This window comes from Vanacampus margaritifer, chromosome 8 (genome assembly GCF_051991255.1).
Source record: "Vanacampus margaritifer isolate UIUO_Vmar chromosome 8, RoL_Vmar_1.0, whole genome shotgun sequence".
NCBI lineage: Eukaryota > Metazoa > Chordata > Actinopteri > Syngnathiformes > Syngnathidae > Vanacampus > Vanacampus margaritifer.
Window position 1 is genome coordinate 20,326,460 of NC_135439.1, and position 23,648 is coordinate 20,350,107.

Sequence of the window (23,648 nt, forward strand, 5' to 3'; positions counted from 1 at the left end):
ATAAGGGATTATTTTGCCCTTTACTTTTCAGAACTTTTTTTTTAATACAATGTAACAAGTAATAAACTGTCTTTGAACACATTAACATAAACATATCAGCCAAACAACACAACGAAACGACCCTCAGTCTTCGTACCTGAGAGGAAGTCTCACCTCCCGACCTCTTGCGGTCTTCCTCGTGGGTCTTGATGGAGTTGGCGGCTGGGGAGTAAACCCTTGACCAGGGACTGGTGATGGCCGGATCAATGATGACTCCTTCGGACCAACCCGTCCCATGTCTGGAGAACTGGAGACTTGACGTGGTGAGGCAGGTTCGGCTCCCGGCTGTTGCAGTTGCTCCTCGGTGTGGGCAGCTCCCGGGACCACTTGGAGAAGTAGGATCTCGGCTCCGCTGACTTACTGATGACTTTAGCCCGCGTCTTCCAACCTTTCTCCCCATCGAGCTCTGGGAGAGGGTGAGCTGAGTGTCGCCGGTTGTAGAAGAAACGATACTTCTCCTTTGCAGTGACATCTTTAGCGCTGACCTTGTGCGGGTCGATCGGACGTGGCAACAACGTCTCTTCCGCACCGGAACTGTGGTGCGGATTTGTCGGCACTGGTTGCAGCAATTGAAGTAGCACGATAAGACATCAAGGCTAGTCAGGCTGTTTTAGAATGTTTAACTGTTTGAACTGCTCTCTCGAAAATCTCGGGTAATGGGGACTGGAAGTGATATGGGAGAACTCATACTTCTGCTTGAAATCTTTGAACTCAGCTGATGTAAACTGTGTTGCATCATCACTAACCAGTTCAAGTGGAACTCCCCATCTCACAAACATGTTTTTCATTTTGCCTTTAACCTATTTGCTTGTTATCGAAGTAAGAGGAGCACTTTCAATGTCTCTCAAATAATAGTCCACTACGACGAGAACGTTTTTCTCATCCAGCTCGCACAGGTCAGCTGCAATCCTGTGACATGGACCTGCAGGCAAGGGAGTTGTCATCAGTGGCTCTCTTTTCTGTGTTGGTTTGTGCTCGTTACAGAAGCTACATGATGTCACTTTCTTAGTGATTTGAGATCCTATACCTGTCCACCTAACTGTCGCTCTAGCCCGCTCCCTACACTTAGTCAGGCCCTGGTGCCCCACGTGTAGCTGGTCTAGAACATTCGATCTGAGTCTCGTTGGAATTACAAGGTGATCTTGGTACAAAACTTGACCATCAAGTTCTGACAGATGTGCCCTAACTGCGTGGAATCCCCGCAGAGGTGAGGACTCTGCCATTCTATTCGGCCATCCATTCCTTATGTGTGTGATCACTTTTTGCAGCCCGGTGTCATTCTGAGTAGCACTATGTATTTCCTCAATTTTAGCTGACCAAAGCTTCACCACAGTATTTACATAGGCTTCAACCTGACTATTCATGTCTGACTCATCGTGTCCTTTCATTGGGTGTCTTGACAGCGTGTACTGCCAACTGTTTACCAGGAACATGTTCGGCAATGACGTTAAACCTCATAAGGCGCATCAAGCAGTCTTTGACACCGTAATGGCGCTTTGTCAAGGTCGTACATATTTATCAGTGGAACTAATGGCTTGTGGTCTGTTTGCAATCTAAGACAACCTATGCCCTGTATGTACCTAGCAAAACGTTTGCAGACCCAAACGGATGACAAGCACTCTTTCTTAATTTGTGCATACCTTTTCTGCGCCTCATTAAGGGTACGGGAACAGAAAGCAATCGGCCGTAGCTCCCCTTCATGGTCCTGTAGCAATGCGGCGCCCAGGCCGTAGCTGCTAGCATGCGCACTGACCACCGTCGGCCATCTTGCATCGTAGTAGCCTAGGGCAGGTGCTTCCACGAGCATCGCTTTAACTTTGTTGAATGTGTGCTGTTGAGGTTCCTCCCAGATTCATGCACTCTCCTTTTTGAATGGGCTGGTAACTGGGTGCAGAGTTATGGACAAGCCTGGTAGGAATTTGCCCACAAAATTGATCAATCCTAGCACCTGTCGAAGCTGCTCTACGTTTGTGGGACTTGACATTTTGGTTATGGCGTCCACCTTACTTTTGTCTGGCTTCACACCATCCACACTGATGATGTGACCGAAGTACTGCAACTTTCTAAAGTGGCACTTCGATGGATTGAGCTTCAGACCTGATGCTTTTATTGTCCGTAGCACTGCATCCAAGGGTCGGTTGTGCTGAAAGTTCTCTGGCGCTAACGTTATCCCAAATGGTAGACGCTTGAAACAGAACCGTCCCATTGAAGTGATGAACGTGGTTAATTTTCATTAGCTTGGGTCTAGCTTGGGTATTTGTCAAAACTGCTCGAGGCATCTAACGTAGGGAAAACTTTAGCTCCAGCTAGCTTAGGTGTTATGTCATCCAATGTTGGTAGAATGTAACGTTTTACCTTTTTGTTCAAAGGTTTTAAGTCCTCGCATACTCTGACTTCATCTTTGTTGCGTTTTGGAGCTGGGACCATTGGTGCGCACCAGTCTGTAGCCTGTGACCTCTTCAATTATCCCAAGGTTTAACATGCGCTTTAGCTCCTTTTCTACCATCGGCAGGAGGGGAAAAGGGAGGTGTACTAACGCTGTAAGGCACTGCATCACTTGTTAGCTCTATCTTTACAGGCTCACAATTCAGCAGACCTATTTCCCCAAACACATTTTCTGTATGGTCATTATTTATTTAATTGAGTCTTGTGACCAATCCCATTCATTTTGCTACTGTCTTACTCAACAAATTGCTTGCAAATGGCCCCTTATGACAATTATCCAATACTTGCACTTCTGATTTTTGTACATAGTAGTTGCGAGGAATTTTTCCACACGTGACTTTTCCTCCTTGACTGTATACAGTTGGCCTACAACAGATATATTTTAGCTTTTTATGCATTCTACTAAACGTTTTCTCTGTGATCACGGTGGTGTCAGCACCCGTATCGATTTTTAAAACGACTTGGCTGCCATTGACCTGCAGCACCTCCCAATCGCTGTCTGAAACTGGCTCATCTTTTATTGTTGGCTTTGCCTTATTCATTTCACCCAGGAAAAGTCTTCCAATGAAAACTGAATCCTCATCTGTGTCCACTTCGTCTTCTACATTCTCAGTTCTGACCTCTTTTAGTGTTTTACTTCGGCACACTACTGCAAAATGTCCCATTTTGTTACAATTGTTGCACTTATTATTATAAGCAGGCCAGTGGTTCCCCTTTGCTGTGGTTCCTATTGCACCGTGTACAGTTATGTTTCGTGTCCCCACATTTTTGTCAATGTGACTGCTGTGGCTTCTGACTGTGCTTTATCTTAACTCTTCTTTGTGCTGTTGTACTGTTTGCGTCTCACCTCATTGGAGCCACTCTCTTCCCTTTGCACACTCTGCTGCTTAATTTGTTCATTTTGCCGTGCAACTTGTATGGCCCGTTCTAGTGTTTCTGTCTCAAGTTGAAGTCTTTGTGACACATCCTTGTCCAGTATTCCGATGACAATCCTGTCCCGAATCTGCTCATCCTTCGTATTTCCAAACTCTCAGCGCTGCGCAAGCTCATACAGGCTCCACACAAAAGCTTCCACTGTTTCTCCTGCCGTCTGCATTCTTTTATGAAAACATGCGCGGTCATGAATTACGTTCCGCTTCGGAATTAACTGTCTGTCAAACTTCTCCACTACGGTCTTAAAATCAAACTCAAGGTGTGGTATATCCTCTGTGGCAGCAGGAAACACAAACGAAGCATCGATAGGGTCGGCGTCCCTTCCCATGGAATAAAAGAGTGAATTAACTTGCACTTCGCGGCTCTCCCGGTCGAGCTTCGACGTGAAAGCGGGAAAACCGCTGCCTCCATACCGGCCACTCTGCTGGCTGGGCAAAATCAAACAACTCCGGGGGACCAAACTTTGCCATCCTTTGGTCACTGTCGTCGTGTAGTTTTCACTCAGGATGATCCCACTTCTGACACCATGTCATGAGAAAGGAGCACGGCCTTGTTGAGTTTAACACAGTCTTTATTCCAGCTCAGTGCAGCAACACGTTCCTGCTCAGGAAGTGTGTGAGGAGTAGGAGTACTCCTCACACACTTCCTGCTACGCCACTATGACATTTCGAGTACGGTAGCCTAGAGTAATCATAAACAAATCTCTCAACACACATTAATATATGTCACTGGCATAGATAGCTGAACTCGTCGTCCTGTGAAAAACATTTATGTCCATTTTATTTATTTTATTTTTATGTTTTTGGGATATCTGCATTTAGTTTCATCTATAAAATGTAAAAAAAAATGTACAAGTGTTTTTCACAGGACAGCGACAATATATTAGTAATCAATACATAAAAAATTTAAGAAAAAATAATTTATTATGTCTCACAGCACAATATTGTGCCACAGCATCTTGGTTGGAGTAACTACACGACTGTACTTCTTTGTGTTTGTGACATTTAGATTAAAAATATTTCATAAAACCAGTTTATTTCTTTACATTCTTATTTATAAAGTTTCTAAGTTTATATTTGTATATCTTAAATATCAATTGAATGACCAGCCACAACATTATGACACTATAATCATACAATGTTATCCAACAAGCATAGGCAAGTACAGATACAAGGCATCAGTATTGGTGCCGATACCAGTCTTATTTTCAGGTATCAGTAATCTTAGATGTTGCCTATACCAGCCACCAGTACTTTAGGCAATCAAAAGATGACATTAAGTCCTCATCAGCTGTAGTTATCGCTATACTATGGCAGTTTGACACATCGGCGAATCATTATTTGTGTCATAAAAAAGGGCTTTGTTCACTTTTTTTTTTTATCGGTGTGTTAAATGTAATTTTATATATATCAGAAGTACAAGAAGTATTGGTGCTTGGTATCGGTGAGTAGTCAAAGAGTGAATACTCTGCAAAAAAGTGGTATTGAATATCCCTAGTATCCAATAGCGAGATAATTTTCTTCAGTTACAAGGATAATAATGCTCAGACTGGCTTGACATTGTCAGAGATACAATATGTTTATTATTGTAATTGTAGTTTGCAGTAGTTTAGAATTGTATCATCATTTCAAAATAAGACCATCAAGAAAAAATGTACCTTATATTAAATATGTATTTTATTTTGGAGCTATTCGCTAGTGGGAATGATTGAAGCATACTTAAAAGCTTTAAAAAATAAATGTTTAAAATTTCTATTTTAACCTTAGAGGAGGGGGGAAAATTACTATAATATGTTGTATGTGGTCCCACTAGTCTAAACACAGCATTTTGATTAATATTGTGTTTGTGGAATATGAGTTAAGCAGCAAAATCCACCTATTTTTATCTATCTCGGGGTGTTGCCATTTTGTCACTTGCTGTCGACTGAAAATGACATCACAATGATCAAGGCTCAGGTAACAACCAATCACGGCTTAACCTGTTATCTGAAACTAAGCCGTGATTAATTGTAAAATGCTGGGTTTAGACTGGAGGGGGGCACATACAACATATTATTGTAAAGGAAATTTTGGGGTTGACTTCCCCTTTACTTGAAACAAATTTAAAATATTTTATTTTGAGTTCATATTTTAAAATCTGACTCCCGAGCAGTCAATGCGTCACCAGTCAAGAACTTCACTGCACGTCACTCAACATACCAATGTGTACGTGATCATGACCCTTAAGGTGACCAATACATTTCGTTAGATGTAAAGCATGCAGGGGAACAAGGAAAATGTAATTCAGTTAGAAACTCAAAAAGAAAATCCTCATCAAGTGATGATACAGTATTTCATTAGACATTATGAGAACATGAGAGATTGGAAACAAAACGGCACCTTTATAAATCTCTCAACCTCTATTAGTATATCCAATTGGAACATATCAAGCCTGTGGGAAACCCCATCAGATCAACCTCTGCAGCAGATGTGAGCAGAGTGGAGAGTTCAATGAGGGGTAATCGGCAACTTTTCCTTTCGAGTCTTTAATCGGTCAGTTTGTCTCTTGGGTGTGTGAGGGCAAACTGAACTCAATGACGATGACCTCTAATTGGCCCTAATCGAGCACTCATTAATGGCTGGCTCTGCTCAAAATCTCTTCAGCCCGTTATTTGACTGTAATCTTCCAAATGAGGGGGGGGGGGGGATACCAACAAAAATAGAGAAACAGAGAAGCGTTGCCAACAAAAAAGTACAAAAGAAAGCAATGAGAGAGAGTGGAAAAACATGAACAAAACAAACAAAGAGAAAGAAAAAAGGATGAGATGAGGGAGAAACAGTGGACGCCTGCTTCCTGGCCGCCTCAGCTGCGAGCACATCTGTGTGTAAACGGTCAGAGCAGACCCCCACGTGTTTGCTCAGGTCGCCTGATTGCCTTTCCTTCCTCTTCTCTATCCCGCTAAAGACCCGCTGTCCTTCCTCTCACTCCAATCACCCTCGCCAAGAAAGAGGGCGGCGAGCGCACCGAGACACAGCGACTCCCGCTCAACTTTTCTCATGACTCAGTATTTGTCGCCGCAAATTCCACAGTGTTGTGTGCGTTACCTGGTTGAAGAATGCGCCGGACTTTGCATATGCGAGCATGTGGTCGTGTTTTTGTGACACTTTGGCGTCTGCTTTTTGGGTACGATGGGCCAGCCTGGGGCTCCGCTCCACAAAGAGGCCTTCTCTTAACCATGCCATCACAGATTAAGTAGGAGCCTGACCAAATAATTTCCACGCCTTGGGGATCACAGAGCTTCCCTTGATACTTTGAATATCACTGATGATTTTAATAATTAAGACCACTTCATTGTTTATTTGGGTATAGAAGCAGTTGTGCAACAGATCAGAAGACTCAAGTTTTGAACTGAATCATGGATTTGAGTCACAGATCTGATTGTTATTTGGATTAGCAAAAAATAAGAGAAGATGAATAGAACTTTGTCTTTATTATTATATAAAGTACTTTTGTCCATTAGAAAAAAACTAATCTACTGAAAATGCCAAATATGGCCGCTTAAATTTTATGAACTCAACTTTAAGTGCAATATAAGGCAGGTTTTATTTATTGATAGTAAATGAAAAGACCTCAAAGCATTTTAAGGCACATTTTCCTTTAAGCACAGAGAGTGATTTATAAAATAACATACGTCCACATCATTGAAAAAACAAAACAAAGCAACAGCCGAGTGGGTACTTTAACAGTAGCTAGCCGGGCACTCGCTGTTAGCGGTTAGCCGCTAATGCCGGAGACTTGCACAAGTACTCGTGCAACAGATCAAATAGACAAAAGGTTCGAATTGAATCATGGATTTGAGTCACAGATCTGATTGTTTTTTGGATCAGAAAAAAAAAGAAGAAAAATAGAACTTTGTCTTTTTTGTCTTTGTCTATTTTATACAGTACTTTAGTCCATTAGAAAGAAAAAAAAGTCTACTAAAAATGCCAAATATGGCCGTTAAGATTTTTTTAACTGAATTTTAAGTACAATATAAAGCAGGTCACCTTATTGTATTTATTGCTCGTGAACAAAAAAGTAGCTAGCCGGGCACTCACTGCTAGCAGCTAGCCGCTAATGCCTGCGACTTGTGCCCACATCACATACAATGACGGCATTATTAACTAGCAGTTTCTCTATTGGGATGGTGTGATGACAGCAACTATGTGATGGCAATACAAATGGGATATGGCAAGCTCAAACATCAAGACAAATGACGCTAGCTGTCATGCCATCACGTGGCCCCCAAAGGACCAATTGAAGTTAGCTTTCACGTTGGGAGCACGTTACATTATGAAGCACCTTTTATCGCCTCCATTGAGGTTCAGAGGCGTAAAAAGTTTCCAATTTTAATCAGTAGAGACATGTGATGAAAAAGCAAGTTAAGAAAGAGAAGCAGACCACATTTAAGAAGCTGTGACATATTTAAGTATTAAACTTTATTTTCTTCACTTTTTGTGAGATGGAAAAATGATAAAAACGTACAGCTTGGGGAATTTTCATCTATAAGTCAGTGTTTTCCTTTGCGTCATAACCATGAAATCAAACTCGGAACGTTTTCCATATGTCTTTGACAAAAGCTTAAAGAGTGAAAATAAATTATCGTAGCAATATTTATAACATCAAATATAACAACCATAATAGCAATTAAGCATTTATAAACACTATTTACTGTCTTTTATTTCCCATAAAAGGCCATTATTAAAAAGGGGTGAATGTTGTGTTACTGCACAATCCAGAATGTGACGAGAGCTCACATTCGCTTGTTGACTGCAGTTTGCTCGGGTCCAGCCAGGCCTTCATTTCCAACACTGAAGCGTGGAGAGGGTGCGCATGTGTCATACTTTAGGAAATGGGAAGAGGCGTAGGGCCCGACCGATTGGTTTTTTTTTTTTTCTGTTGATGTTCGACAGAAAAAAATTGATTACTCATTAACCAGCTGACTGATTAAAAACAAAATATATATCGCATAAAACAGGTGTCAGTTATATGCGGATTTTCACTATTTGTGGGTCGGCCTGGTCTCTTTTCCCTGGGAATAGTTGGGGTCAACTATAAATATATTGTTTCAAAAAATAACTTCCCTTAATGCATTGTGTGGCACAATGCATTTTATGAAATTATAATTAGATTAATTCTTCTCATATGTCGACGCCTTCTTTAAATAATTGCCCATGTCACACACAAACACAAAAAAATTGAACAATTTGCATCATGAGGAGATGATTTAGACAAAAACAAAAAAATGAAGAAAAAAAATGACTTAGGCAATTACTTTTTTCAAAGGGTGACGATGTGTTGCGAACTTAGCATTAGTTGAATATATATCATATTTAACACATTTGTTTGTCACTTTTATTTCTTTAAAAAAAAACGTGATATTCGGCTGTGTGTAAAATATCCAACTCAATTTCTTGCACAACTTGTAAAAATTGCTTGTAAAAATTAAGATTTGCTTGGTTTTGAATGGCAGGTCCATAGACAAATTTCATTACGTATCTATTCAGTACTAAGGGTTAAGATTTATGTGTAATAAATAATGAGAACAGTGTCACTTGTGTAAAACCACTCTAAAAAGGTAAAAAATAATAATAATAATCAGCAATTTTGGTGGTTTGGATTTTGGCTGACGTTTGAAGGGCCAGAATCGGTCAGGCCCTGGAAACAACTTTGAAGACCTCTCATGAAGGCTGAGGAGAGACAGAGTGACTCGAATGAACGGAAGGAACCACAAACGTCACCATTTTCTCCATTCCCGCAATCCTCACAGAGTCCGCCAAAGTCCTGCTTCCCGCGTTTCTCCACCCACGAGGTCCGACTCAACCGCAGTTAGGAAGTCCGTCTGAGCGCTGCTCGCCTCCAACCGCTGTACAAGTCTTCTGGCTTATTGTGAGGGATGGGTGGCCCTTGAACGTTCCTGGCAACACCCCGGCTCAGACAAGAGGAGAAGTTCAGTGGGGCTCTGCCCAAACCGGCGAGCGGTTGGTGTGGTGGTGGGGGCCGAATGAAGGGTGAATGGGCGTGGGAGTCGGCAGCATGTGTCCCGAGTGGCTGAAGGGGGGTAGGTGACCCATGTGGGTCATGTGGCTTGTGAGGCCGGGGGCAGCGCCAAAGGGGGAGGCCTTGTCCTGCATGCACTTGGTCAGCTCTTCGAAGCCGTCGCTGGATCGCTTGTTCCTCTTGGACTTGCTCGACATCTTGCGGTTGCGCGTCTGGATGCCTTCTTTCTTCATCGTCAGCGGTCTGTTGACCTGTGGGGAGCGGCACATTAGCGCCACACGTCACGCACACAATAGCCGCACTCACATCACGAATACTACATTTTAATTGTGCTTCTTTTTTTACTTCTGTCTCGCATTGCGTTCCCTTTCCGCATGTCAAACTCGAATGCCTAATTCAAACCAGCACGCTATAAATAATGAGCAGCTGTTTTGCATAAACCATAGTTGCATTAGAAGGTGAGTCGGGGGAGTGTTTGGCTTTTGTCTATTTCAAAAGCAAACAGTCGTCCCGGTCAATTTGAATACATGAGGATGAGGGCCCGGCTGGTTGTGAAAGGAGCAGCCTCAGACAAATCCTCATCAGTGTAACCGACGCCGTTACACTGAATGACGGTCCCACCCCGCCGCCTCTCAGGGGAGTAACGCCCCCCATTGAAACAACGATGGATTAATAATAATAAAGGGAGGACGGCCGGTGGGTTCTGCTCGACAGGGCGAGCTGGATTTGCTTCACGCTCGCACGTTTTCTGCTCCTAAATCGATACAAGCTGTCCGCCCACTTGACCAGTTAACGACCAGCGGACCCCCGCCCCCTCCAGCCATGCGCTGTGTGTATTTTAGGGGCTACTTACGTTGTGCAGTTTAAAGTAAAGGCCGCAGGCGTTGCACACTGGATCTCCATTGCCGTTGCGCCTCCACAGGGTGGTGGTGGTGGTCTGGCAGTTAGCGCAGCAGGTGCCTGCACGTCGAGCGGCCGACTGCGGAGAGCAGAGAAAATGCCTTCAATCATCATTTCAAACTTGTTGACAAGAGGATGGAACACCAATAGTCATAAATACAAACTTTACTGGCTAATAACAAAATTGTGAAATGTAAACATTTCTGACTGTCAAATTTCTTACTTGCATGAATTTTTTGCAACATTTATTTTTTTAAAGCATAAGCATCAATACCGAATAAATTAATTGCTCCTACAACGACGATCACTTTACTTTGATTAATACATTTAAAAAAAAGTTGTAGACTGTATGTACTGTAATTACCTTAAAATCTAGTGAATACCGCACCCGTGTACTTATAGACGACGCTTAAAAAGCAGCATTTTTTCTCTGTACTTGTGTAGGCTGTAATACAGTCCCCCAATTTGCTGTATTTTTTCTATTATCAGAGTGAATAATATAAATGAAGATTCAAAACATACTAATAAAGCGTAGACGCTATATATATATATATATATATATATATATATATATATATACAGTATATACACACACACACACTTTATACACTTTATGTTTATCATGTTTTCGAAAATATTTTTCTTGCACTGCACACTTTTTAAAAATTTTAGTAAGCTCTTTTTTATTACTTTACTTTGATTTGATCTGCTGTCAAATGTACTTTTAATTATAGTATGGGAAGCACATTGAGTTGTGTATGAATTCCACTATGAATCTGTGATTTGTATTTATTTATTATTTTTTCCAACCCCGAGGCACTGTCTAGGTACTAGTAAACATCTAAACAATTTGGTTAATACCCAGCTCGATTTGGGATCTCTCTTCTTTTTTTTTTTTTGCACAAAAATGAGTATTCTTCACAAAACCACAATACTGTTAGCATCTTATAAAGCAAGTATATGGTGGAAATGGAGCCATATAAAACCCGAAACCCCGCCCGGCATTGGGATGCTGTGTCCATTGCAGATCAATTCTACACACATAATAAGAAACATTAACTTTACATGCAGGAACCCTGCGGCTGCATCTCTTTTTTTCTCCCCCTCCTTAAATTAAACCCAGGTGCAAGTGTTGCTGTTGACGTACCAACCGGCCGCATTCCTATTCATTTTGATGCTAAATAATACAATCAAGTTAACATTTGAAGAAAGCCGCGCATCCCCCATGTTGTGCGCGCAGAGAATGATAAACACGAGAGCAACATAAATCCGTGTATTTTCCAATCCCCACCCCTCTCGGTCCATCTCTTCGGAGCGCATAAGCGGCTCCTCTAGTGTTGTGATAATCTCTTTACAGTATATGTCAGTCTGGCCAGAGAGAATGCAGCGTACTGGGTGAAGGCGGAAACAGCCGGGAGCCTGACTTCCTTATCTGGGCCGGGCAGATATCCGGATAGGAAACAACTGGATGCCCCTTTGAACACGGCTCTGACAAACACTTGAGTTGGAAATGCAAAAAGCTGCAGCGGGCCCAAATGGAAAATGGAATGGACTTTTCGATGAGGAAGACTAACTCTGCGGTCAAGGAATTTTTCATCATGAACTCCACAGTGAGTGTGTATGGAGGAGTCTTATGGAAACAATGTACAGCTCAAGTTGGCCAAAGCTCACATCATAATTAGCTGCATGAATAAAATAAAAAGCAGTCAACTTTTTTTGTTTCGTTAATAATTCACTCTTATTTCCAACATTAGACTTTCTTATTAATTACATATCTTTTGTTTTTGATTATTTATTTTACCCTTTCAAACCACACTTTTAAAACTGTTGGGTCAAAAACGACCCAATTTGGCTAACTAACTTGGGTCAATTGGACCCAAATTTGGGTTGTCAGCAATGCCCATGTAGTAAACACCACATTGAAGTTAATGACAGCACACAGAGCTATTAATACAGTAGTGCAAAAAAAATGGAACGTTTAAAATAAAATAAAATTGGACAAACCCACTAACTTGGGTCAATTTGACCAGTTTTTTTTTCTCCATATAACAAACCAAAGTTGAGTCAAATTACTACTAAATTGGGTCCACTAACTTGGTGTTAGCGGGTCAGTCCATTAAAATTTTTAATTTTCCAATGTTTTGTTTTTTTTGCGCTACTGTAGCAATAGCTCTGTAGCTCTTTGTGTCGCCATTAACTCCAATGTGGTGTTAACTACAGCAACAATGGCATTGCTAACAACCCAAAGTTAGTAGGGCAGTCCAATTTTTTTTTATTTTAACGTTTCCCTTTTTTTTTTTAAGGAACGGGAAAGGAATGCTATTAGGCAATGTGACAGTTTTAAAAAGTTTTTGCAAATTCGTTAAATTTATTGATTGTATGATGAGTATTTTGTGTATATATTTATATATTGTTGTAACAATTGTGTGTCTTTGTTGCCCCAGTGGCCAGGTCACTCTTGGAAAAGAGATTATTTATCTCAATGATAAAAAAAAATTTACCTTGTCAAATAAAGGAATGAATGAAAATTTTGTGCTGGTGTCGCAATAGCAGTGTAATAGCTCTCAGAGTGCCGTCATTAACTCCAACATGGTGTTACTGTTAACTACAGCAACATGGGCATTGCTATCAGTAACGGTATCAGAAGTACCAGCAATAATGATAGCAAGAACAATGGCAATAGTAGCAGTATTGTACCAGGCCATGTTGGTGGATCATCAGGGGGTGAGAGGAACAAACAATTCCAGGAAGATGATAGGGAAAATATAACTTTCCTGGAATTGTGTGGACGGCATCTGCTTTTTGCTCATATTCGGGACTCACCAGTCTGCGTTTGGGCTTGATGAGCGGTCGGTTCTGGCCGTTCATCTTGTGGTACAGTCCACAGGCGTTGCACAGGTAGTGGCCGGTACCGTCCCGTCGCCATAGAGGAGTGGAGGTGGCACCGCAGTTTACACATTCACGGCCCTCTGCATATAATTCAAGAGGGGGACAAGAAGGAATTTTATATAATTAAAAATGTTGCAATTGGTCAACATCACATTGTGTGTTATTAACTTAGTCATGGACAGCCATGGAAACTGAACCAGGGAGGGGAGAACATGCCCAGGGGTGTCAAGAACAAGAAGAGCGCCAGCACAGCATCAAATCAGCTAAAGGGACTCCCACGGTAAGAAATTCTAGTATGTTAAGGTGTTAATGATGTCCGTTGTTGTCTTTTGGTTTAAGCTGACGCTAAACACGCTTCTCTTCTCAAATAGCAGTTCACTTCAAATGGCCTGTTGCTCAACTGTTCTTCTAATTCAAATACCCCCGCCCCCCCTCCCTAGAGTATCGCCTCATTATTACTGATATAATACCAGCGACACCCAACGTCCCACCCTTTCGCTCCACAATGGAATCTGACCCGAACGAAAAACCTTTTGAAATGCGCCCCGGTTATTTTATACCCCTCCTGGAGTCTTTCGCAAGTCCAACGACCACATTACAGCGGGGTCATTAGCACCGTGAATATTCATCACAAGTACTGATGTCTTACGCAACATTTAGTGTCGAAATTAAAAATGGGAAGATGAAAGCTGTGAAAAGGCGAGGGAAGAGGAAGGGTTGGGGTTTTGAGGCTAATTCAACAGGAAGCCACTGTAAGGTATACGTGTCGACAGCTGAAATGTCAGTGCGGCATTTTGGACGCCAGTCAATCAACATTTACCAGCGCTGGACATCCACTTGAACAGATAAGCGCCTTTTAATGCCACAGCTGATATGTTGCTGATTATTGCTGGCTTCTATTAAAATGTCACAAGACAACATTTTTGACCTACAAAAGCTCACATCAGTCAGATGATCTGAGTGGCAGCATCAAAAACAAATGATGACACATTAGTAGATAGTCAAAACTTAGCTAATTATAAAATGACAAAATAGGCTAGCTAGCGTGTCATGCAAGTTGATTAAATGTTCTGTTTGGAACATTTCATAAAAATGCATGATCCTCATGAGTGTGTAATACCGAAAAGGAGATAAAGCTGAATGCTGCTCTGCTGCGGTCATCCGTGGTCGCCTCCACTTTTTGTGCGTTTAAGAACACAAACAGCGGGGCTCTGTCGCCTGTTCTTTGTTAGCACGCGGGGAGGGGAGGAGGTCGTGATTTGTTCACTCGGAGGTATACAGGATATAGCAGGAGCCAGGGCGTCGTGACTCCTTGCTTTTAAGTGCATTAGAGGGCACGTTAAAACAAAAACAAGCTCACGCACGACCAGCGCGTAGATCTGCTCAGGTGTCACATTCAAGACGTCCGTTTTGTTAGATAATACACGAGGTCTTAATTGACGGCGTTGACTTCACGTGAATCTTGAAAAACGCATTAACTTTTGCAACGCAATCTTTATAATTCATTTTATTTTAATATTCTAATTGAATAAAATATTGTTGAAAGTGTCACTTCTTGATAATCTGCGCTGGGATCTCTATTTATGCTACGTGTTGCTTAAAAAAAAGAAAGCATAATAAAATTCTCTATAATATGTCTGGTGTGTACATATTTAATTATAATTACAATTTCACACAAGGTTGTTCTGTACTTGTAATATTTCTGGGGGGGGAAAGTGTCACTTAAAACGTTCAGTATAAAAGCTTATTTTTATGTAACCATTTTTACAATTTCAACCGTGCACTGAAACTAAAAGAGTGCTTTTTTTATGAAACATTTATTTAAGAAAACGAGGTGAGACTCACCTGAGCTCGACCGGGCTTTGCTTTTGCATTTGGGCGTGAAGCTGGACGACGAGCCAAGCAGGCTGCCGGGGTGGAAGAGACTGCCGCTGTACTCGTGGGGAGTGTGCAGAGGGTAGGCCGGGTACGTGGGAATCGGGTGGTGCGTGGCCGGGCCCTGGCCGTTCATCGACGCCAGGCCGCCGCGCAGGGGACTGCAGCCCTCCATCTTCATGCTTTCCGCCAGCGGCATTTGGTACTTGAGGGACTCCTTCTCGTCCATTCGGGTCGACGTGGAGGTGGGCGATGTGGGCCCAGGGTCCGGGGACACGTCTTTGGGCGGGGTAGGGGGGAAACTGTAGAGGTGTGGGCTGGAATGGGTCGCTGGAGTGAGCGAAGACACCGGAGCCGTACCGGTGTTGCTGCTACACGGATAGCCGGAGCTGGTGGGGTGCAGGCCGGGTTTACTGAAGTGGCCCACCGCCCACGCGTTATGATGGTGGGCGGCGGACAGGGCTGCCTTGCCGGGGTCCAGCCAGGGGATACCGGGGCTGTGGATGAGGTGTGGTCGGCAGACCTGATTCCCAGTGAGGCGAGCTGAAATTGCAGACATCTTACTCGTATTTGTTCTTTAACGAAACGCGTCCAAATAAAATCTGAAAATACCTCCTAAATTTTTACAATCGGCCAAAGTTAACATTTAACTTTTCTCCTCGTCGAAATAAAAGAAAATTGAGTATTTCTCGTGCTCTTAAATTATCCGTGACAATTACATGACGCCCACTCAATTAAATTAAACTAAAAATGCCCAGTTTAGCGTTGGAAGCAAACAAATAAAAACGAGTCTTCCCTTCGGGTATATCTTTACATCGCCCGCAGCTCTCGAAGTAACGATTGTTATTAGTAATTTTGCGGTTTTTATTTTATATCCGGGAAGTGCCTCTCTCTCTTTCTCTCTCCCCTCACAAACTCCTGCCCCAACACAGAGGGTTAAATGACACACTTCCCTTTCCTCCTGCTGTCATAGAAATTCCTTTTATGTTCCTGAATATGCACACAAATGTCACATATGCAGAGGACTTTTGGGCCGGATTGCTTGCACAATTCACGAATTATTATTCGTATTTTCCAGTGCAAAAAAAATAAGATAAAATTCCAACCCTTCATCTAATCTTCTAAAAATACACTTTCTATAATTATATATTTTTTGCCCCATGTTTCTCCCTTTAAAACGTTGCGCGTCTTACCGTGCGCTTGGCTATAGGTGACCCTGGCCCGAGAGTTGGTGTAGTAAGGGTTCCCCTGAGAGTCCAAGTGGTTCAGAAACATGTCTACTTCGTCTTGGGGCAGCAAAGGCGCCATGGGCTCCATGTAGTTGTGGCTCAGACCGTGATGGTGCGAGTCCGGGTGCTGGCCGTTGAGCACGGCGTGGTGGTGCGCCATCCACCGGGACTGATCTGCCGCTGCGACCTCCATGGTGAGACGCTGGATCGCCGTCCTGCAGTGGAAGTTTAATCCTCTTGATAAAATATCGTCCCCGTCCGCTGTGAAAGTCCTGACTGTGTCTACTTAATTTAAAAAAATCCTCAAACAATGCGGGCTGTTTTCTTCTTCCTCCAGCTCGTATGTTTTTACCTACAGAAGAAAAATCACATTGTTTAATATCAAAACGCACAAATGAATTGGACACGATGAAACAAAAGATTCATTCGCTTGAAAGTTGAAAGAAAACGAGTGACGTTTTTCTGGTCTGAAAAGGACATGTCTCGCTACCTGTTGCCGTTTTCGATCAGCTGACTGCAGTTTGGACGTGTCGGCCTCCTGATCCGCGCACGGCTCGGGATCATTAATGAGATGTGGCGGGGACTGATGCGGCTGGCGCCAGTAAATTCCCATATCAAGCCGCGCGGGGGCGGGGCTTCGCGCTGCTGGCCAATCGCGAGCCTCGCTGCAGCAATTGGCTCGCAGCATCCCGGCTCCTCTCAGCCTTTCTTTCTTTCTCGATGCCAATTGAAGTGAAAGACTTCTCAATCAGCAGCGTAATATCTCCAGTCTCGCGGCAAGCTTCACAATGAGGACGCAATCGGCCGCCGATAATCGTTTTTTAGCGCTTTAAAGGCGCACATTCAACACCGCTGCCGAACACAGCTGATCCTGCTAATATGATTATTTAGAAAATGTAATTCCACGCAAATTCGACTACATACCTTTTTGAACCAGCCAATGAACGCACCATATAAAAGACTCTTTATAGATTTCACACCCACTTGCATTAATCTAATCATTCCAATTGCTGAATGAGCCACACAAAGCAGGCGATAATTGTGCGTGTTGTTTTTGGTATGCTGCTGTTATGTAAATACACAGCATTTTTAGCACCTCTAAAACCAACAAGAGGAGGAGTCGATTTATGACCCCACATTCTGGCCCATTGTTCGCAGCGTCTAATTGTCTTTAATTAGTAGCTGAGCATTCTACTTGTGAAAACAGAGAGTTTTTTTGTCTGCGGGGACTGGGCTATCAAACACGGTTTGCATACTAATGGCGCCCTTTTCTCTGCGTCTGGCACCAGGGATCGGCGCGAGGCCTCACCTATATGCTGATCATCCAAGTGTCTCGAGAAGGGCCCCATTCACAACAACACTCCAAACAAATGAAACGTCTTCACAGAGATGCCCACTTTTTTTTCTGAAACTAATGTCATCATTGCTCACAATTAAGGCCTGCTAAAATACACGTTTTTGCCACACGTGAATCAAATGTAAAAAATATATTTACTGTACTCTAATGCATGCCAGGGACGGGCAACTTAAATGGAGGGGGCCACATTTTTTTTTCAGTACTACTTTTCACTAAAATCCAGTGCTCTCCTGTATAAAAATTACCATTTAAGGATGGCACAAAAACTGCTGAACAAAAAATTCACAAAAATGAACTACTTAAACATTTGAATATTATTGACATGCTTTGTTTGTCCTGCATGTCATTCCAAAGTTGCAAAAATAAAAATACTAGGTCTACTGACATTGTAGGAGCAATATACGACTAGTATAAGAGTGTGAGTGCAACTAAAACATGCTTGCCATCTAGTGGTGAATGGTGACAATACAACTTAAAATGACAGCAAACTGCATACACAGTGTTACATATTCTCAGATTTTTTTTCAGTATGATTTTATATTTTGAAGGGATGTTCGAAACCGCTTTTTGTTCAGACCGATACAATATGAGAAATCAACTTCAGTAGTTACCGATACCTATACCAATATCACTAGCACTTTTGATACATAAAATTTCCCCGCAAAAACACTGACAGCTAGTCAGCTAGCCAGTTGCACATCCTTGATGCGTGCAATGCGTATTAACACTGTTGTACTTGTTGCGTGAAGACGGGGGTCATTTGATTGACAGAATAATTTGGAGGGTGCAAGGGGGCAGAGAATGGCTCGCCGCCACGCCGACGCCGGCATTTGACGTCACATGATCACGCGGGGTGGGACAGGGGGGTGCTTATGATACCTTGACAAATTCTCCAGGTAATAGACCCCTTCTATCTCTAGTGTGTGTGTGTGTGTGTGTGTGTGTGTGTGTGTGTGTGTGTCAGTCAGCACACAGTCCTTAAATCACTGGCATGTTGCCAGAGGCAAGGACTTGATGAGCTCAGCCCTAAGAGCTTGTCAACCCCTAAAACCAACAAATTAGTGCAGTATAGCGACCACCTGAATAACTCACATTCCAGCAGGCCACACCGCACTGACAGGTGGAGTGGGAGCCCGTGAGTTTAAGCGCACTCCCACTTGTAAATGAGTGAATTATGATGCTCGAGGAAGAAAGCGGTTGTGCGCTCTCCGGTCATGCGGCCTTGGAGGGAGGGAGTGTCAGACATGCTGCTGCATTGCCATTGTCGTCGGCATGTTTGCCAAATGGATTACTCAGCAGGATTTAGCCCTCTGTCATTTCTACCTTCATTAATCCCGTTTGTATCTGCGCTGGAACAAAAGACGAGTGAGGGTGAAGTGATTGTGGGGAGGGGCTTTGTCAAGGACACAGCAGCATTGTTTCACATAGGGATGCTAGTCTAAAGAGTTTGCACTATCCCTTATGCAACGGCTCGCAAGTGCCTGCGTGTAACAACTGTATCACTGCAGCCACTAATGAACAACAAGATTATCATTCCCATCCACACTGCTATTATTATTAAATGGGATTGGCTTTATCTACCTGTTTGCTCCCATTGGGCATGGTCATCCATCATTATCCCGAGTGGAGGTGTGCAACTGTTCAAAAGTGTGCACTCTCTGTGTGTGTGTGTGTGTGTGTGTGTGTTTAGCTGGGGGTGTGGGGGGGGGGTGAAGAGCCATGTGGGGCTTGTGAAGATAAGCAGAAGCAGAGAGAGAGAATGACACAGAGCAGCTGAAGCATTATTGTCCCCTTTACTCACGCCTAATTAGATGGAGCGAGGGCACTCGGGGGCTTTTGGAGCCACCAGCACCCAATCACAAGAGCATCTATCGGCCATGAATGAGGCCTGGGTGCTGCTATGACATCCATCAGCTCGCCGTCAAACTACTTCAATGCAGTCAACTTCAACTGGCCTTTTTTTTTTTTTTTACTTTCTTTTGGTGGACATGTCATGTTGTGGCATTCTACACGATTGCAGACAATAAGGAGGAGAGTGACAACATGGTGTCATTCACTCTGCAGGCTCACATCGTGAAAGGTGGCTACACCACTCATTATGAGATACGGGACATGACAATTGGACGTTTTGTCGTCAGTAATACTGGATGATGATACAGTCGTCTCTTTCATTATTTTTTGTTCAAGCAAAGCCCAAGGCAACATGTGCCTACCATAATTAGGGATGTGCAAGTACCAATGCCAGGTATTTCTATTGGGCTGATAGCCGGCCTTATTTCAAGGTATCGTACTTGTGATAACTCTCTTGTGGCCATTTTATGATCAGGATTTAGAAATGAGAAGAATAAAAAAGTGCCATTCATTTAATGCTATTTCAAGGAAAATGCTAGATTTGTATAGTTAATTATTTAAAATTATCAAGCAATTTTTGGGAGGAAATGTAATATATCAAAAGTGGTAGTGGTATTGGTACTTGGTCTTGGTATCAGTGGCCGAGTACTCAGTTTGAAAATAAGTTGTATCAAACATCCCAAACTGTAATGATTTACAATTCTGGAAAATACTGTAGGCCATAGCTTAAGACAAAATATTTATGATCCACAAATACAGCACTGTATATTTAAAGTACAACAATGTATGAGTTTGTAGGTTGCTAATTCTAAGAACAATTACAATATTAGATTATCTAACAACAACAAAAAACATTAACTCACAAAAGCTCTACATAATAGACTTGAATATGTATTACATTTTATCAGAAATTGAAGGGCTTTTAAAAAAGCATAAATGGCCCCCCAGATAGATAGATAGACGCAAAATATTATAGTGTGTCGGATAATTATTTTCAAACATTGGCCTATAGAACTTAATTGCAAAAAAATCCTAAACATTGAACTTAAATGCTCTAGAAAAAATAAATAAATACTAAACAGTTGTCTTTCATCATAAAATTAAGGACTTTATGAACAACAACAAAAATAGCCCCATTGCAGATAGACTGAAAAATACACTTATGCACTCACCCACTGCTGCAGGCTCCCTCGCCTTTAAAGGTCATCAAAAAGAAACAAACTCGCCATCTGCTGACAGACGTTTAGATTTTCGTTCCAAAGGAAGAATTTGTGGAATTGTAGCTTTCAATCGAATCGGTCGCGCAGATGCATGCGTTTACGTGCGTACGCATGCGACGAGTGTGTGTGTGCTCAACGTGGCGCTTGTGTGTGTGTGCTCAGCGTGGCGCTCGTGTGTGCAGGCTGGCTGGCTGTGCAGGCTCAGTGAATAGCAGCAGAAACTTGTGCGTTCGTACGAAAGGCTCAGAGGCACAACAAGGCAGCAGCATTCGGGCTTCCGGCGTCAGGGTCCTGGTGTCTCCTTTAAAAGACAAAAAAAATGAAATAAAAATACAGCAGTTAGCTAGTGATGGTTAGCCGAATTGAAAGTGACGTCCTCCACTGGACAGTTTTGCATCTTTGCCGATGGCACGTCAGCATAACAGCTGTATGCACTTGCAATCATTTGGAAGGGAAACAAATGAGTGTCATTTAAAGGGATACATACCCACCGCACCCCTCAGACACCTGCCTATAAATATAAAATAAAAACATTCAGTTTTGATCGCCTTATTAAACAATGTGTTTGTTTTTGTTTTATAGCAAAAAAATATATATATTAAAAATACACTACAATGGGGTGGTGAATGAGGAGGTGCATGAATGTTGAATGAAGGGCTGCAATGTGACAGATTTTTGCATTGGATCTCGCGAGATTGTGCGAGTGGTGTTGTGGGAAGTTGGCAGCCTACTGCTGTGAGTGACCATCAGGTGCACAGCGGGAAATTTTTCACTTAGTTGATCCAAAATAAAAAAAAAATTCCTCCTGCCGGCTTCCGAGCATATGAAATTGTGTCTGCTCTGCCTTTGTATAGTTTTATTGTAAACTATAGTTTTTGTTTTTTTCCATTTAAATTGTATTATTATTCTTGCTTAGGCTGCATAATGTTTGAAGTAAAAACAATAGATCAGTCAAAGTTGTTCACTCACTACAAACGATTTCTTTGTGATGTGACGTTGACGTATAATGTGCTATTCCATTATATGGAAAGAGTAATGGACTAGTATATGCAATTTTTCGATATTTTTGTATATGGTGGTGTGACGTGAAACTATTTTTAAGAGTAAAATATGTCCCTTAACTCAATAAGGTTGGGAAGCACTGTACTGTACAGTATATTTCTGAACTCAGGACACATTACCTGGTAAAGTGTCATTGAAGGGACAAAACAGGAGGCTAAAAATTACACTGCATGTCAAACTTGATTTTTTTTTTTGTCACAATAAAAAAAGTTTCACTATGACTTAACAAACTATATTCAAACTTAATTTAAAATAGCAAAAAAAAAAAATTGCCTTTGTCCTGTTCATTGTTTTGTTTTGTTTTTTAAGAAAAATAAAATAAAAACAGTTATTGATATTTTTGTCCAAAGATCCGCCCGCTGCTTCAAAGAAAGACAGTTGTCCCTCCCTCCTTGTGTGTGCGTGTGCACTTTATATGCCAGAGCATCTCCCGCATGCAACTTTCGTAAAACATGCAAAGCCCCTCAAATCTCCTGCACGCGACCTGCGCTCGTGCGCGTCGCTGGTGCAGGGCAGGTGCAAAAAGAGCAGCCAGCAGTCTTGCGAGCTTCGCGAGCCCTTCAACCCGGGGTTTGTGCTCCCCAGAGTGCACACGCTCACAAAACAGGCGAGGGGGGAAAAAAAAGGCTGAAAGGCTCAGACAGAAAAAGGAATGCGAGTTTCGATTGAATTAAATGCTTTTGTTTCTGGGTTTAAACTCACCACAGCAAGTGCCTACTAAAAATGATAGATTATATATTTACATAGGATTTATTTTAAATTACAATATAGAAATAATTACATATATCACTGTAATAATAATTACAGTAATTCTGTATATATATATATATATATATATGCACTGCGTCAGATGCCATGCAGGGCCCTTCTTCTTCTACTCCTCCTTCTGATTATTACCACGGGTAATATTTCATGGGCACCACGCAATCTTTGTTCCCTGTGAAGATAATAAATGGCCTAATCGTTATCAGCAAACTGCTGGGGGTGTCAGCACCGACCGAGGCTGGAAGCGGGGGTCCAAAGTGCCGCTGAATAAATTGGTGTTCCTTATCTCTCGCTCCCAGATTATCGCCGCCTTTTCAAACTTGCACAACAAATACATTGAATGCATCTAATGCATCATTTGTGCGCGGGGGGAGATTGTGTAGGTCGATAAGAGACAGATAGGCGCAGAGAATGAGAAATATTTACACGGATGCGAGCTGTGCAGCCAATATAAGATGCATTTGGCGTTTATTGGCCGGGTCATCTGTACACACACTTAACATATCAATACAAGCTATATTAAATATACATCAACGGTGATATGATGCCTATCTCTCTGATTAGTCCCATCTCTGTTTTTGAATTTCAGTTCACCTTTTCACTTCTAGTTTGGAGGCACAACAATCCTTTCAAAATGAGATTTATGAGATAGGCTATATTTTAATTATGACTCAACAATGATACTAACTATTTATGAAAGATATCACCCTTAAAAAATATTTACTTTGGTCAGTTGATCTATTAGTTTCCATTCCGTGTGTCATCACATACTCTCTGCTTCAATTTAGAATCTACCAAATCCTTTAATTAATATCAGGCGTTCAATGAGCTGCCTGTATAGGTCACTCCCATTCACCTTAGTCAAATGTGACCTTTTTCCAATAGCCTGCTTTTAAAATTGTATAAAATAACGATTGTAAACTAAACACTTTGTTTATAATATAGCATTAAATGTAATGCACTATTTATGGGTGACACTTGTGATTTAAAAATGTTTAAACACACGCACACACGCACGCACGCACACACTTTAAAACCGTGGCATCTCCAGCAGCCCCGGTGGTG

At 42.1% G+C, this 23,648-nt stretch overlaps 1 protein-coding gene and 1 long non-coding RNA gene across 5 annotated transcripts; both read right to left on the minus strand.

The window, feature by feature from the left end:
- Nucleotides 1–677: 677 nt before the first annotated feature.
- LOC144056665 (uncharacterized) lies at nucleotides 678–4,025 on the minus strand. The gene is made up of 2 exons (XR_013295091.1): nucleotides 1,680–4,025; nucleotides 678–961 (listed from the first exon to the last, which is right to left on the minus strand). It is a non-coding gene; the product is annotated as an uncharacterized LOC144056665 (long non-coding RNA).
- A 3,830-nt stretch (nucleotides 4,026–7,855) lies between these two features.
- gata2a (GATA binding protein 2a) lies at nucleotides 7,856–21,168 on the minus strand. 4 transcript variants are annotated; one of them, XM_077574203.1, is made up of 6 exons: nucleotides 20,709–21,168; nucleotides 16,293–16,680; nucleotides 15,070–15,642; nucleotides 13,159–13,304; nucleotides 10,289–10,414; nucleotides 7,856–9,686 (listed from the first exon to the last, which is right to left on the minus strand). In XM_077574203.1, the coding sequence occupies exons 2-6, from the start codon at nucleotides 16,519–16,521 to the stop codon at nucleotides 9,387–9,389; spliced, it is 1,374 nt and encodes a 457-aa protein (XP_077430329.1). In that variant the 5' UTR covers nucleotides 16,522–16,680; nucleotides 20,709–21,168; the 3' UTR covers nucleotides 7,856–9,386. The 4 variants fall into 4 exon arrangements, with proteins under 4 accessions (XP_077430329.1, XP_077430327.1, XP_077430328.1 ...); XM_077574201.1 differs by having other exon boundaries at nucleotides 13,159–13,316; XM_077574202.1 differs by lacking the exon at nucleotides 20,709–21,168 and adding an exon at nucleotides 16,819–17,114 and having other exon boundaries at nucleotides 13,159–13,316.
- Between the last annotated feature and the right edge of the window lie 2,480 nt (nucleotides 21,169–23,648).